This window comes from Chiloscyllium plagiosum, chromosome 4 (genome assembly GCF_004010195.1).
Source record: "Chiloscyllium plagiosum isolate BGI_BamShark_2017 chromosome 4, ASM401019v2, whole genome shotgun sequence".
NCBI lineage: Eukaryota > Metazoa > Chordata > Chondrichthyes > Orectolobiformes > Hemiscylliidae > Chiloscyllium > Chiloscyllium plagiosum.
In genome coordinates this window covers 54,685,188-54,701,832 of record NC_057713.1, presented here as the reverse complement: position 1 = coordinate 54,701,832, position 16,645 = coordinate 54,685,188, and the positions used below count along the sequence as shown (strand labels likewise).

General features: G+C 40.8%; 1 protein-coding gene across 3 annotated transcripts in view; it reads left to right on the top strand.

The window, feature by feature from the left end:
* Positions 1-16,645, top strand: part of thoc1 (THO complex 1) — an 86,606-nt gene that overhangs the window by 12,343 nt on the left and 57,618 nt on the right. For all 3 annotated transcript variants that reach the window (XM_043688247.1, XM_043688246.1, XM_043688248.1), the window contains exon 5: positions 12,113-12,231. In XM_043688247.1, the coding sequence (XP_043544182.1) occupies positions 12,113-12,231 (119 nt within the window). The remainder of the gene's footprint in view (positions 1-12,112; positions 12,232-16,645) is intronic.

Sequence of the window (16,645 nt, the reverse complement as noted above, 5' to 3'; positions counted from 1 at the left end):
GCTGTATCCTGCCACATCCTTCCTCACTGTCTACCACTCCTCTGACTTTCGTATCATCCGCAAACTTGCTCACCTAACCTTCTAACCCCTCTTCCAGGTCATTTATAAAAATGACAAACAGCAATGGTCCCAAAACAGATCCTTGCGGAACACCGCTAGTGACGGCACTCCAAGATGAACATTTGCCATCAACTACTACCCTCTGTCTTCTTCCAGCCAGCCAACTCCTAATCTAAACCTCCAACTCACCCAGGTACCTCGCCAGGTAATGAAACGTCTGGATATCAAACCTACAGCTCAGCGAGCAAACCTACACCCTAAACCTCAACCTAAGCTACAAACCTTCACAAACCTTGCATTTAAAAGGCACCTGGATGTGGGTATGAATAGGAAGTGTTTAAAGGGATATGGGCCAAATGCTGGCAAATGGGATTAGATCTATTTGGGATATCTGGTTAGTATGGATGAGGTGAACTGAAGGTCAGTTTTCATGCTGTATACCTCTATGCCTGTCTCAGTTTTAAGGACACAACCTGTTATGATGAAACTGTGAGCTATGGATCTATCCTTCTATCAGCCAAGGTAAACATCCTTCTCAGAATCTACCCTGCAAGCCCGCGACGAAAGTTGTATTTCACTAAACTAAACAATAAAACCTGAAAGATATAAGATGATTCGCAATGCATCTCTAATGAAGGAATCTAACTATTGTCCCTTGTCATTTAGTGGAATTGCCATCAGCAAATCTACTAATCAACATCCTGGGGTTACTATTGACCAGGAACTGAACTGGATGAAGCATGAGTGGAATGTGCACATTCTCCCTGTGACTGCGAAGCTTTCCTCCCACAATCCAAAGACATGGAGATTACGTAAATTGGCCATGCTAAATTGCCCATTGTGTTCAGGGCAAAATGCATTAGACAGGGGTAAATGTAAGGTAATAAGGTGAATGGGTCTGGGTGGGTTACTTTTTGAAGGGTCAGTCTAGACATAGATTCAATAGACAATAGGTGCAAGAGTAGGCCGTTCTGCCCTTTGAGCCTGCACTACTATTCAGTATGATCACGGCTGATCATCTTAATCAGTATCCTGTTCCTGCCTTATCTCCATAACCCTTGATTCCACTATCCTTGAGAGCTCTATCCAACTCTCCTCTATATTGGGGAGACAGGCCGCCTCCTTGCGGAGCGTTTCAGAGAACACCTCTGGGACACCCGGACCAACCAACCCAACCACCCTGTAGTTCAACATTTCAATTCCCCCTCCTTAGCCTGCTGGACCAACTTCCCTCATTCCTGAAGAAGGGCTAATGCCCGAAACGTCGATTCTCCTGTTCCCTAGATGCTGCCTGACCTGCTGCGCTTTTCCAGCAACACATTTCCATCTCTGATCTCCAGCATCTGCAGACCTCACTTTCTCCTCCTTCACTATCCTATCTACCTGCGATTTCACTTTCATGTTGGGCCAAAGGCCTGTTTCCACACTGCAGGGCTTCTATAATATAAATGCTGTGTAGGGTGCATGTAGTGCAATGGTAGAGTCCCAACTTCTGAGCCAGGAGATCTGGGTTCAGGTCTCACCTGCTCCAGAGGTGTGAAATACCGTCTCTGAATATGTTGGTTTGAAAATATCAACAAATACTGAGCTACAAGAGCAGGTTAAAGTTTAGGAATCCTGTGGTGAATGACTTGCCTCCTGACAATGCAAAGCCATCTATAAGGCACAAATCAGTAGCATGAAGAATATTTTGTTTGGCGGAATGTAGTTCCATCAACACTCAAGAAACTTGGTAGTATTCAGGTCAAAGCAGCCCAACTAACTGGCACGACATCCACAAATATCCACTCTCTTCTCCCCCCCCCCACCCCCATCACTGACACTCATTCGCAGCAGTTGTGTTCTTTCTGCAAGATGCCATACAGATATCCACCAAGCCGCCTTAAAGAATTATACACCTTCCAAAATCATCTTCACTTCCATCTGGAAGGACTGGGCCAGCTGAAATATGGGAATACCACTACCTCCAAGTTCCCTGCCAAAGGGCTCACAGTCCTGACTTTGAAATATATCGCTATTTCTGGATCAAAATCCTGGAATTCTCTCACGAACGGAATTGACGGTTGACCAACAGTACATAGCAGTTCAACAAGGCCACTCACCATCACCTTCTCAAGGGTAACTAGGTAATGGCAATAAATGTTTGCCCAGCTGTCAGCACCTGCATGCAGGGTATTCAGTGTTTTCATTTTTTAAAATTTTCACATTGTGTCTGTGCCAGCTGAAAAAGAGCTATCCACTTACTGGCTATCGGTCCCTAACCTTTCAGATTACAACACTGCTTGTGCATGTCCAAGTTTTTCAAAAATGTAAAATTTATAAAATTTTATCAAATTCTTTTATTACCTTTTCTGGCAGTGAAAAGCTCCAGCACATACACTCTGAAAAAACAGTTTCCGCAATTCTTCTGTCATGCTTCTATCAATTAATTTATATCAATGCCCTTGATTCCTTACCTTTTTGCTGAAAGAAATGGATCTTCTTATTTATTTTTGTCTAGTTCTTTCATTATTCTATAGCCTTCATTTAAATCTCTCTTCAATTATCTCCGATTCAAAGACAACAGTCCACAACAGTGAATTGCAGTTGCTATTTTTCTGTCTGCCTAATCAATCCATTGGGCAGCATGGTGGCTCAGGAGCTAGCACTGCTGCCTCACAGTGCCAAGGACCCGGGTTTGATTTCGGCCTCGGGCGACTGTCTGTGTGGTGTTTGCACATTCTCCCCCTGTCTGCATGGGTTTCCTCCGGGTGCTCAGATTTCCTCCCACAATCCAATGACGTGCAGGTTAGGTGAATTGGCCATGCTAAATTTTCCGTAGTGCTCAGGGATGTGTAGATTAGTCAAGAGTAAATACAGGAATAATAGGTTAGATGAATGGGCCTGGGTGGATTACTCTTTGGAGAGTCAGTGTGGACTTGTTGGACTGAAGGGCCTGTTTACACACTGTAGCGATTCTATGATTGGTACTTTTCATAATGTTCATAGTTCTTATTTACTTTCGACCCCACAGTTAATTTTCATATCATCCATAAACTATGAAGTCATGACCATGGCATCAAAGCGAAGTCTTTTATGTATGCCACAAAAAGCATAATTCTTCTAGACTCTAGAGAATACAAGCCCAGTTAATTCAGTCCCATTATGTATTGATAGAGACTACTAACCTTTAAAGAGAAATTGCAACCTCTGGTTGTGAACTAAAAGAAGGAAGCAAAACAAGATGTAATATCATAAAATATTTACTGTCTCAAATAGCTAAATAAGAACACTCGTAGATTTGTCGGCATTCTGTTTGAATGACCAAACAGAAAATATGCTTTTTGTTTAATGATGACCAAACAAAATCAATATATTACATTACTCAGTCTCTTAAGTAAACATTCAATTCTGCTGGAACCAATTCCAAGTGATTCACATCATTCCAAGCTTTCATTCTGTTCTTTTCCTTTCTCAATAAGACCATGCACATTAAGAGTTTTTCAAGGGATTCCCCCTTCAGATCAAGCTCAGCAAACGCCTGTTTTAGCTTGCCCATGAACTCAGCAGTCAAGCTGAATGTCAGCTCCCATCTGCTTTGCATGGAATATGATAGAATCAGCATTTCTTCTGATTAAGGTATAAGCCTGACAAATTCCATCTTGTTTAGCTTTCTTGCTCTTGGTTGGCTGCAGGCCGCACAAAAAATAAATTATAATTCCCTCTCTGTGATATTTTTCCTTTTATATAGAAATTTGTGACCTGATCTAAAAGTGGCTTCCTCAGTCCACTCTCTAACAGGAAACATATTGGCTTTATAGTCAAGTTGGAATGGTCGTCAATTATCTCTGTTGATAATGGCCTTTGTTCTTGGAAACAAAGGGACTGATTCCCACACAACTTCATATTGGTAACACCTCTCTGGTTCCTAAGAGACTAGGGATCTTCTCATTATGGACTTTAGAAATAGCTACCATTATTCCTAAGTATAAAAATTGGATATAGCCCCTTTGAATAACACAACCTAATTATTCCATTTATACTTTAACAGTTAAGCCAGCAAAATTTACTAAGATCATAGGACCTTAGGTCTGACCAGGGCCTTAGACCCTCAGCAGTACATCTTCTTTTTGCCTTCTATCCCTCTTGAAATGAATGCTGTAACATTGTATTTGTCTTTCTAATTGCCAACTGTTCCTGTACATTAACTTAAGAGAATCCAGAAGGAGGACTTCTGAGTCCCTTTTGTGTTTCAGATTTCTGAAACCTTTCCCCATTTAGAAAATAGCCTCTGCCTCTATTCTTCCTCCAGAATGCACAACCTCTCACTTTCCCACATTATATTTAATATGCTACTTCTTGTCCACTCTCCTAGTCTATCCAGATCCTTCTGCACCTGTGTTCATATCATCTGCAATCATAGCAATAATGCTCTCAGTTCCTCCGTCAAGATTGTTAACTTATAACATGATTAGTTGTGGCCCCTGCAGAACTCCTCTAGTCACTGGCTGCCAATCTGAAAAAAGATCCACTTATCTCCACTCTTTGCCGTCTGTCAGTTAGACAATCCTCTGTTTATGCTAGTACCTTGCCCTAACACCGTGGGCTGTTACGAAACCATGTCCTGTGTGGCACCTTGCCAAAGGCCTTCTGGATCACATCCACTGGTTTTCCTTTGTCTATCTTGCTTGTTATCTCCTCAAAGAAATCTAAGATTTGTCAAACATGACCTCTCCTCAGCAAAGCCATGCTAGCTCAGCCCTGTTTTACCATTTCCTTCCAAGTACTTTGCAGGCTCATCCATAATAATGGACTCTTAAAACCTTACCTTATCAGACTAACTGGCCTATAATTTCCCATCTTCTGCCTCCCTCCCTTTTTGAACAGCCATTTTCTGCAACCTCCCTGACTCCAGTGATTCCTGAAAGATCGCCACCAATGCCTGCACAATTTCCTCAGCTATCTTCTTTTGGACTGTAGAGTTTAGTCAGTTTGGTTGATGTGATTTATTAACTGTCAGACCTTTCAGCTTCCTGAGCACTTCTCCTTAGTGATGGCCACTACACTCACCTCTGCCCCAGACTCTCTTGAAGTTCTGGTACATTATTGGTATCTTTCACCATGAGCATCGATGCAAATTATCTATTCAGTTCTTCTGCTCTTTCTTTGTTCTCCATTACTACTACTACATCCTAATTTTCAAGCAATCTAATGTCCACTTTTGCCTCTCTTTTATCTTTTTTATATCTAAACAAAACTATTACAATTTTGTTTTCTGCTACTAGCTAGCGTACTCTCAAACATCATCATTGCTGTTCAAGTTTTTTTCTGTTGGTCTTTAAAGGCTTCCCAGTCCCCTGCTTTCCCCACGAATCTTCACCGCGTTGTATGCTCTTTCTTTTGCTTTTCTGCTGTCCCTGACTTCCCTTGGGAGCCACGCTTGCGTTGTCCTTCCCTTCGTGTGTTTCTTCTTCCTTGGGATGAATTTAGGCTGTGCCTCCTGAATTACCACCAGGAAATTTCTGCCATTGCTGCTGCCCTTTCAATCAACTCTGGCTAGCTCCTCCGTTGTGTCTTGTAGTTACTAACTTACACCAGCATTGGTCCCATGACACCATTCGTAAAACCGGCATTTAAAGGTAATCTGATACACCAACAGATACAGTCCTAAAAAGTGTTTGCAAGCATTATGCTTGTAACAACCTACTCCGAAGAGAGGAAACCACGTGATTATCATTGTAGTGTTTGCAGAAGTAGTACAAGAAATATATCAGTTCATAGTGTTATTTGCACATTATTAGTTAGTCGTTAATTAGCTTAGACATACAGTACAAGTAACATGGTTTCCCCATGTTGTTAGTTGTTCTTTAAACAATCCATCTTGGCAGCATCAAAATGTTTAACCTATATGTACCCAACACACACAAAAGGTAAATTTTAATGTCACTTTTTCCAATGATTCATAAATTTCTTCCTCTCAAAAGATGAGAAGGCTTTTTTGTTGCTAGTAGCTCCTATCTCATATGCTTTAAGTCATTTTTATTACCCTGTCCTTGGTTAAAACCTTGCACACCTGATTTTTGTTGGGAATGTTTGTTCATTGCTGACTGCTAAGTGGTCCCTCTGACTTTGGAACATGAGCAGTTGAAAACTGCAGAAGTAGTTTTGTTTTAGAATGCTGTTTACATTCCAGACTCAGCATGTTGTTTGATTCTCAGGACTGACCTTGTTGTTGAACTTTAATTCAGTTTGTGGATCATCTAGTTCATATGTCATCTTCTGATTTTGATTCTCTTTCATAGCTGTAGAGTTTTAAAACTTGTATCACAGGAAAACATCTGATTCATCTTTGACAGGGTTAATTCTACGACTCCGCCCCCCCCACAACCTGAGTTTCAGTTTCTCGCTATCGTAAGGTGAGAGGTTGGGATGTTTAGTAGTAGTTGCATGATATTCAGCACTATTTGCAACTTGTCAGGTAACGAAGCAGTACATGCCATACAATTGCGAGTCAATGATTGTTTCTATCAAGAGAGAATCTAACCATCTCGTTCTGACCTTCAGTGGTATTACCATCACTGAATCCTCCATTATCAACATCATGCTGGTTTACCATTGACCCAAAGCTGAACTGGGCTACAAAAACAGATGAGAGCTGAGGAAGTCTGCCCCTAATAACATACCTCCTGTCCCCAATACTGTCCACTTTCTTCAAGATGAAAGTCTGTAATAATCTCCAACTGCTGAATGTGTGCAACTCCAACAACAAGAAATAAGAGTGACGAACTTAGAGCATGGCTCAGTACTTGGGACTACGATGTTGTGGCCATAACGGAGACGTGGGTTTCACTGGGGCAGGAATGGTTGCTTGATGTTCAAGGTTTTAGAACGTTTAAAAAGAACAGGGAGGGTGGAAAAAGAGGAGAGGGTGTAGCATTGCTAATCAGAGAGTGCATTTCAGCTACAGAAATGAAGGTTTGTCTACTGAGTCAATATGGGTGGAAGTTAGGAACAGCAAGGGAACAGCCACCGCATTGGGGGTTTTCTACAGACCACCTAATAGCAGTAGAGAGATTGAAGATCTCAAAGGCGGGCAGATTCTGAAAACTGCAAAAGTAACAGGGTTGTTTTTATGGGTGATTTCAACTTTCCCAATATCGACTGGAACCTCCTACGTGTAGATGGTTTGGATGGAGCCAATTTTGTCAGGTGTGTTCAGGAAGGTTTCCTTACTCAGTATGTCAACAGATTGACGAGGGGTGAGGCCATTTTGGATTTGGTGCTTGGCAACGAGCCAGGGCAGGTGTCAGATCTCGCAGTGGAAGAGCACTTTGGTGACAGTGATCACAACTGCCTCACATTTAGCATAGCCTTGGAAAGTGAAAGGAGCAATTACTGAGGGAAGATATTCAATTGGGGAAAAGGAAATTGAGGCTATCAGACTGGAGTTGGGACGTATAGACTGGAAGCAATTGTTACACAGAAAGGGCACAGTAGTCATGTGGAGACTATTTAAGGAGCAGTTGTTGTGAGTGATGCACAAATTTGTTCCTCTGAGTCAGGTAAGAAGAGGTAAGATTAAGGAACCTTGGATGACGAGAACAGAGGAACTTCTCCTCAAAAGGAAGAAGGCAGCTTATGTAAGGTGGAGAAAGCAAGGATCTAGCACAGCTTTAGAGGATTACAGGCTTGCTAGAAAGGAGCTCAGAAATGGACTGAGGAGAGTCAGGAGGGGGCACAAAAATGGCTTGGCAAGAAGGATTAGGGAGAACCCAAAAACGTTTTACTCATACATGAGGAATAAGAGAATGATCAGGGAAAAGGTAGGGCCGATCAGGGATAGCGGAGGGAACTTGTGCGTGGAGTCTGAGCAGATAGGGGAAGCCCTAAATGAGTTTTGTGCTTTGGTTTTCACCATGGAAAGGGAACTTGTTATAAATGAAAACTTAGAAGAGCTAGGATACAGTCTTGACCAGATCAAGATTGATGAAGTTGATGTGCTAGAAATTTTGGTAAACATTAAGATTGATAAGTCCCCAGGGCCAGACCAGATTTATCCTAGGCTGCTCTGGGAAGTGAAAAAGGAGGTTGCTAACCCGCTGGCGAGGATATTTGCCTCCTCACTCTCCACGGGAGTTGTACCGGAGGATTGGAAGGAGGCAAATGTTGTTCCTCTTTTCAAGAAGGGTAATAGGGAAATCGCTGGCAATTACAGATCAGTCAGTCTTACGTCTGTGGTCAGCAAAGTTTTGGAAAGCATTCTGAGGGATAGGATTTATGACAGTTTGGCAACGCATAGTGTGATTAAGGGCAGTCAGCATGGCTTTGTGAGGGGCAGGTCATGCCTCACATATCTTATTGAGTTCTTTGAGGAGGTGTCAAGACAGGTCGCGATGGTCGAGCAGTGGATGTGGTGTATATGGATTTAAGCAAGGCATTTGAAAGGGTTCCCCGTGGTAGGCCCATTCATACAGTCAGGAAGTATGGGATACAGAGAGACGTGGCTATCTGGATTGAGAATTGGCTGGCTGACAGAAGGCAGAGAGTGGACAGTGTTGAGTGGGGTCCCGCAGGGCTCTGCTCTTTGTAGTTTTTATCAATGATTTGGATGAGGAGGTTGAGGGGTGTGTTAGTAAATTTGCAGATGACACAAAGGTTGGAGGTATCGTCGATAGTATAGTGGGCTACTGCAGGCTTCAGCGTGACATAGACAGAATGCAGAGCTGTACTGAGAAATGGCAGATGGAGTTCAACCTGGATAAATGCGAAGTGATGCATTTTGGAAGGTCAAACTCGAATGCTGAATATAGGATTAAAGACCAGATTCTTGGCAGTGTGGAGGAACAGAGGGATCTGGGTGTGCAAGTACATCCCTCAAAGTTGCCACCAAGTGGATAGGGTTGTTAAGAAAGCATATGGTGTTTTGGCTTTCATCAACAGGGGGATAGAGTTTAAGAGCCGTGAGGTTTTGCTGCAGCTCTACAAGTCCCTAGTGAGGCCGCACTTGGAATATTGTGTCCAGGTCTGGTCGCCCTACCATAGGAAAGATACAGAGGCTTTGGAGAGGGTGCAAAGAAGGTTTACCAGGATGCTGCCTGGACTGGAGGCTTGCCTTATGAAGAAAGTTTGAATAGGCTCGGACTTTTCTCTCTGGAGAGAAGGAGGAAGAGAGGAAACCTGATAGAGGTGTACAAAATAATGAGAGGAATACATAGAGTCAATAGCCAAAGACTTTTCCCCAGGGCAGGATTGACTGGTACGAGAAGTCATAGTTTGAAGATATTAAGAGGAAGGTGTAAAGGAGACGTCAGAGGTAGGTTTTTCACACAGAGAGTTGTGAATGCCTGGAATGCGTTACCAGTGGTGGTGGTGGAAACAGAATCATTGGGGACATTTAAGCGACTGCAAGACATGCGCATGGATAGCAGTGAGTTGAGGGGTGTGGAGGTTGTTACTATATTTTACATTAGGATTAAATCTCGGCACAACATCGTGGGCCAAAGGGCCTGCTCTGTGCTTTACTTTTCTATGTTCTATGTTTAACACTCAAGAAGGTTCACCCTTTTTCAAGACAAAGCAGCCTACTTGATTGGCATCACATCCACTACCTTAATATCCATTCCCTCCATAACTAATACACAGGATAACAATGTATACTATGTGCAAAATGCATTGCCACAAATCTCCTTCCAAAACAGCTTCCAAGCCTACAATTTCTATCTAAGGACAAGGGGAATAGATGCATGGGAGCATTACCAGGTTCTCCAAGCCAAACACCGTCCTGACTTGAAACTATGTCACCACTAACTAATACACAGGATAACAATGTATACTATGTGCAAAATGCATTGCCACAAATCTCCTTCCAAAACAGCTTCCAAGCCTACAATTTCTATCTAGCAGTCATTGTTTTTACCGCATGGGAGCATTACCAGGTTCTCCAAGCCAAACACCGTCCTGACGTGAAACTATGTCACCACTCCTTGACTGTTATTGAGTTGATAACCTGGAACCTCTTTCTAACAATACTGTGATGGACTCCATATCAAGGTCTACAGTGGTTCAAGAGGGCAGCTCATCACCATCTTCACAGGAGAATTTAGAGATGGACAGTAAGTGCTGGCCTAGCCAGCGATGCCTGCATCTGAGAATGAACATGAAAAGTTAAACTTGAGTCAATTCAAATCTATCTATTACTTCCCTGTTCATGCAGTAAGAGCCTTTCTCTGTCCAATTCAAACTTACTGATTTTTTTCTGTCTATGAAATTTAAAGCTTTCTTTCCAATGCTCCCTGAACTTTAATTAAAGTTTTGCTGTTTCTTTCTTTTTTCTCTTTTGCTTCCCTTTTCAGTCCAGATTTATTAATTTTCTTATTCAATTTCAAACTGCCTCATTTGCAGCTGTCCTCGCCAATTTAAGCTGCAGTTTATCTAGATTACTGTTTCCTTCCTCCAGGTTTAAATGTTGAGCTTAAGACCTCAAACTATTTGTTTTGAAATTTCTCCTTGCCATTCTATATATAAGTAACCTGTCACTTGTTTTAAATTAACAATTGTTATTTGTTGCAAGGTACTCAGTCAAATGCTGTGAACCTGGAAAAGCATAGCAGGTCAGATACCATCTGTGGAGCAGGAGAGTCAATGTTGTGGGCCGAAACCCTTCAACAGAACCCAAAACATTGACTTTTCTGCTCCTCAGTTGCTGTCTAACCTGCTGTGCTTTTCCAGCTTCACATCTATTGACTCTGGCTTCCAGCATTTGCAGTCCTTCCTATCTCCAACTCAGTCAAATCCTGTCTTGTTGAGGAAACCTGAAGGAATAGGTATAGCCATTTTTAACTTTTCAACACACACAGCAACAGTCACTATGAAATTTCATTTATTTAAAGTTTTGGCAAAATTAAGTACACTTGTCTCAGCCTGAGGATTTCAGATCCCACAAAGCGCTTCCAATTATTCTACAATTTGTGTAGAAACCAATAATTTCTAAAGAGAAATTCAAATTATCTATTTTCTGAAAAGTTTTAAACCTCTCAGGACAAATGCTTCTTGTCCCAGAAATCAATCTAGTTAACCGATATCTCAAACCCTTGAGGCAAGTCTATCCTTTCTTAGTTAAAGAAACTGAAACTGCACAGTACTTCAAATGTGACCTTGTTAAGACACTATCTAATTGGTTTAAAAAAACTTATTTCCTCTTGTACATCAATCTGTTTAATACAAAGACTAATGTGTCATTTGCTTTCCTAATTATTTTCTCTATGTGGTAGTTGAATCGTAGAATCCCACAGTGTGGAAACAGGGCATTCAGCCCAACAAGTCCACACCGACCCTCCGAAGAGTAACCCACCCAAACCCATTCCCCTACACTACTCTACATTTACCCGACTAATGCACCTCACCTACACATTCCTGAACACTCTGGGCAATTTAGCATAGCCAATTCATCTAACCTCCACAACTTTGGATTGTGGGAGGAAACCGGAGCACTCTGAGGAAACTCACGCAGACACGGGGAGAATGTGCCAACACAACACAGACAGTCGCCTGAGGCTGGAATCGAGCCCGAGTCCCTGACGCTGTGAGGCAGCAGTGCTAACCACTGAGTCACCCTACTGCTTTCTATGATTTCAGTACAATAACTCTGAGGATCTCTGAATGCCAATACTTCCTAGTCTATCGCTTTTTAAAATTCATAATTTAGAAATATTTAATGGAAACTTAACTAATTATATGAAATTATTAACAAAACTCTATGACTGGTTTTGTAGGTAAACATAACCAAAAATGTGTTTTAATTCATTGATCAAAAGAATTGTTGATGTTAACAATGATAAACTATCTCTCATCTTAGTTGCTCCCCATCACGAAACCTTTGGTACAGACTTCGATGTGTTGGTATTTAGAATTGTAAAATTTTGTTTTCCTCTTCAGCCAAATTAAGATACCCAAAACAAATGTTTTAATCTATTAGTGAAAGAACATTGAGCACTAGGGTTCAATAGCATTCTTCATTAAACAAACAAGCATTTTAAGCTGTAATAACCTGATTGCTTATTTTGTGCTTATGCAGGTATCTGTTCTGCAACAACACCCTTTCTACTGCTTGGTGATGTGCTCGATTGCCTTCCTCTTGACCAGTGTGACAGAATATTCACTTTTGTTGAGAAAAATGTAGGAACTTGGAAATCTGTAAGTGAGCCATTTGATGAAAAATAGATTCTCAAAAGATGCAGGTGAAATAATTTGACACTTTATTTTTATTCACATTTCCTGATATTAATTTATTGATCATTTTTAATGATTAAAAATAAAATTGTTGGTTCATTGGGAATCTAGTCAAATAACACCAATGCAAAACACCCTGCAGTTTTTTCAATTTTGGATCAGTGGAGCCCCGAGAGTAGATTGTTTGCTGTTGTGTCTTGGTTAATGACGGTATTACCCAGTTAGTGCCCTTGACAATAGTTATTAGCTTGGCACAAAGAAGGCAAGAGTCAAGTCTGTATCAACTAAGCACTAACTTTATTTGTTTAGTTAAAACAGACATACAATTCACACCATTTGGCTAGGAAGAGGTTAACAGGAGGCATGCAATTCATACAAGGCTAAAATCCAAGCGCGTACACAGTAAGTTTTCGAATGATGTTCCCTGAACAGTCAACGTAAAAAAAGCCTAATACCCAAGATTTCATGCTCATGCTGGCCAGACAGTTTCTTTTAGGTCTTGGGATCCTCCAAGATTGGGGTCCACAACTCTGTGACAATTGCTGTCCAAAGTTTTCGCTGATGGCACAGCAAAATCCTTCATTTTTATCCTTTTTGTTGCTTATCTTCCTGAACAGTAGTATCGTGTTCTTGATGGTTCTTAGCTCATCTGAGAGCTAGTGTCTTTCCAGTATAGACTCACTCCAAAGACACCTTTTGGATTACCTTAATATTCTTCCTCCAAATAAGGACTTGCACTTTATATCATCCTCCGAGCTCATCTGGTTCATCAGCCCAAACTAGTGGCTGAAACTAGGGTAACTTCAGTTTACAAGTTGCTGTTTGTATGTGTGATCAGCCCTTGTTCAACAATAGGAATATAATCTGTAAAGATGATGGAGGAAATGTTGTTAAAATTTAGTGTCCTGATAATAAGGGTCTGAAGTCTGTCTAATTATCAATCAAGACAATCTGCAGTTAAAAGTAATAGATGTTACAGGCATCTCACTGCCTCCTCATTTTCTTCACAGAATTGTAGTTCATGTTTGTTACCTTTCCGTGGTACATTAACAATTTGGCCTTTCTTTACATGTGTGTCTAGATGATAAGTGTTGCAGAATTTGGGATTCAAAGTTCAGTTTAATTTTCTGCTACCCATGTGTACACTTTTTAACCATATGGAACAAATGGATATTTTTTTGCTTTTAACCATAGTTAGTACTACATGAAATTCTACTAGCCTTTCAATTCTTGCTGAAATTGGATAATTTATGTGTGACTAGAAAGTATATTTTCTTACTGTATCAGTGTACCATTGGCAAACATTTATCATTTGTATGATTTATATTATATTGAGACTTCCTTTAGTATGTTATATTCGATTAGATATTCTGTAATCAAACATTCTAAATAGAAATATAAAATTTAGAAAACATCAATTTTTTAAAGCAATCTAGTTATATTGCATTTGTTAAACAATAATAACTGTAAAATTGGTTAAAATCCATTGGAAGCAAATGAACCATTAAAGTCTAAGTTGGGACCATAGCAAAAAAGGATTAAAAATGTACAAGACATGCTGATTCTGGCCCATCTTGTTGAAGACTAGGAACTGGAAGCCCTGTAATCCTTCATGTGTTTAACTCGGTTGATGTTAAAAGTTCTGATTTGACTTATCTCTTCAGCAATCTCAAGTAGTCCTCCCAGATCCTAATCACTTTCTATATTAAAAAAGATTTTCACACGTTGCAGCTGATTCTTTTGCCTCTTAAAATGCAGTCCATTGCCATTGACCCTTCTCCATAATGGCTACATTTCTCTGTATATGGTGTCTAAATCTTCATAATTTTGATCACTTCTGTCAAATCTCCTCTGCAATTTTTTTTGAGGACAACCCCAACTCTTCCATTCGACTGATGTAACTGGCATCCCGAAAGCTAATTTGGAAATCTATTCTGCTCCCTCTCTGCCTTGACACTCTTCCATAATGAATGTGTCCATAATTGGAAGCAGCACTTCAGATGAGGCCAAACATAGCTTCATAACAGCTCTCCATGGCTTCCATGCTGTTATTGCTTCCCAAACTTGCCCTGCCAGCTTCAACAATTTTTATAGTCACATATCCACACTCCTCTATTCCTGCATCCGGTACAGAATTGTGCCCTTTAATGTGTGGCATGTCTCTTCTTTGTTCTTCCCAACACACATAACTTCACACATTTTTGCATTAGACTTAATTTACCACATGCGCATTCATTCTATCAGCTTGCTCGAGTCTTCCAGAAGTCTGTTACTATCTTTCAGTACAATACTTTTTAATTTTGTGACAGTAAAATTTATGAAATTGTAACATACGCATCCAAGTCAGAGTCATTAATATACTTCAAATAGTCACTTGGTTGTACATGCTTGAGTATTGCTGAAGAAATGAAGAGGCGGATTGCTGAAGCTTTTTGCATTGCTCCAGTCTGAAAAACAACCATTCACAGTATGTGACCCAGCAACTTTGTATCCATGTTGTCACTTTTCATTTATTTCATGGGCTTCAACTTTGCTGGCGTATCTATGTGGCACTTCAATAAATGCCTTTTGGATGCCTGTACTCAGCATATCACGCACAATATCCTCATCTATCACTTCTCATCAAAAAAAACTCAAATCAGTTTGGTTGAGTTTAATTTGCTTTTAACAAATTTGTGGTAGTTTTACCTAATTAATCTGCACTTGTCCAAGCGATGGTAGCTTTATCCCGAAATATTATTTCTAAAAGTTTTACGTAACTAATTTTGAACATAAAATATTTTCATTATATTATTATGGAAAAATCGAATGCTGATAAATTTTTGAATTCAGTTATTGTCTCACATTACCATTGGGCAAGTCATATTTTTAATGGTTTCTCACCAGATATCTTTTTGGTGCTTGGCCTACCTTTAATTTCTACAACTGTTTTCAATTATAATTAGCAAAACTGCTGTAGTAAAATGAAAAGGAAATTTAATTGTTTTAGCATGTGTTACTTGGATGAATGTATGTATTGTTGGCAAGGTCAGCATGTATTATTTCCTCCCAGTTGCCATTGAGAAATTGGGAATGAGATACCTTCTTAAAGTGCTTCAGTTGGTATAGTAGAGGTATGACTGCAATTTTGTTAGGGATGAAGTCCTAGGATTTTGACATAGGGATGGACAGGAACAAAATTTTATTTAGGATAATGTATGGTTGGATGGGAATATGCAAGTGATTGTGTTCCTTTATACCTGCTTCGCTGTGCTTCCACATGCTCAAGATCATGGGTGTGACAGAGGCTGTCAAGGCAGCATTAACAAGTTCTTGCAATGTATCTAGTAGATGGTATGCACTGTAGCCGCATTGCATTGGTGGTGGAAGGAGTGTACTAAGGTGGTGGGTATGGGAACAATAGACTGGGTTGTATTGTTTTGGATGATATCAAGCTATTTGAGTGTTGTTGGAACTGCACTTATGTAGACCTGTGGAGAGTATTTGATTACACTTCTGATTTTTTGCCATTTTGCTTTTAGATAGGCACTGGAGAATCCCAAGGTGATTTAGCACATAATGTCCAGCCTGTGCACTGCTCTTGTAGTTTTGGAGCCAAGTGTTAGAGGGTGCAGACAGAAATGTAAAGATGAGATGACAACCAGATCAGCCACGATCTTAGTAAATTGTGGAGTCAGCTTGAAGAGTCAACTGTGCCTAAGTGCTACAGCCCACTTCATAGTACTAAGAGTCATAGAGATGCACAGCATGGAAACAGACCCTTCGGTTCAACCCGTCCATGCCGACCGGATATCGCAACCCAATCTAGTCCCACCTGTCAGCACTTAGCCCATATCTCTCCAAGCCCTCCCTATTCATATACCCACCCAAATGCCTCTTAAAATGTTCCAATTGTACCAGCCTCCACACTTCCTTTTGCAGCTCATACCATACACGTACCACCCTCTGTGTGACAATGTTGCCTCTTAGATCTCTCTCTTATCTTTCCCCTCTCGCCCTAAACCTATGCCCTCTAGTTCTGGACTCCCCGATCCCAAGGAAAAGACTTTGCCTATTTACCCTATCCATGCCCCTCATGATTTTGTCAACTTCTTTAAGGTCACCCCTCAGCCTCTGACGTTCCAGGGAAAACAGCCCCAGCCTGTTCAGCCTCTCTGTCTAGCTCAAATCCTCCAACCCTGGCAACATCCTTGTAAATCTTTTCTGAACCCTTTCACGTTTCACAACATCTTCCCGATCGGAAGGAGACCAGAATTGCATGCAATATTCCAACAGTGGCCTAACCAATGTCCTGTACAACCGCAACATGACCTCCCAACTCCTGTACTCAATACTCTGATCAATAAAGGAAAGAATACCAAACGCTGCCTTCACTATC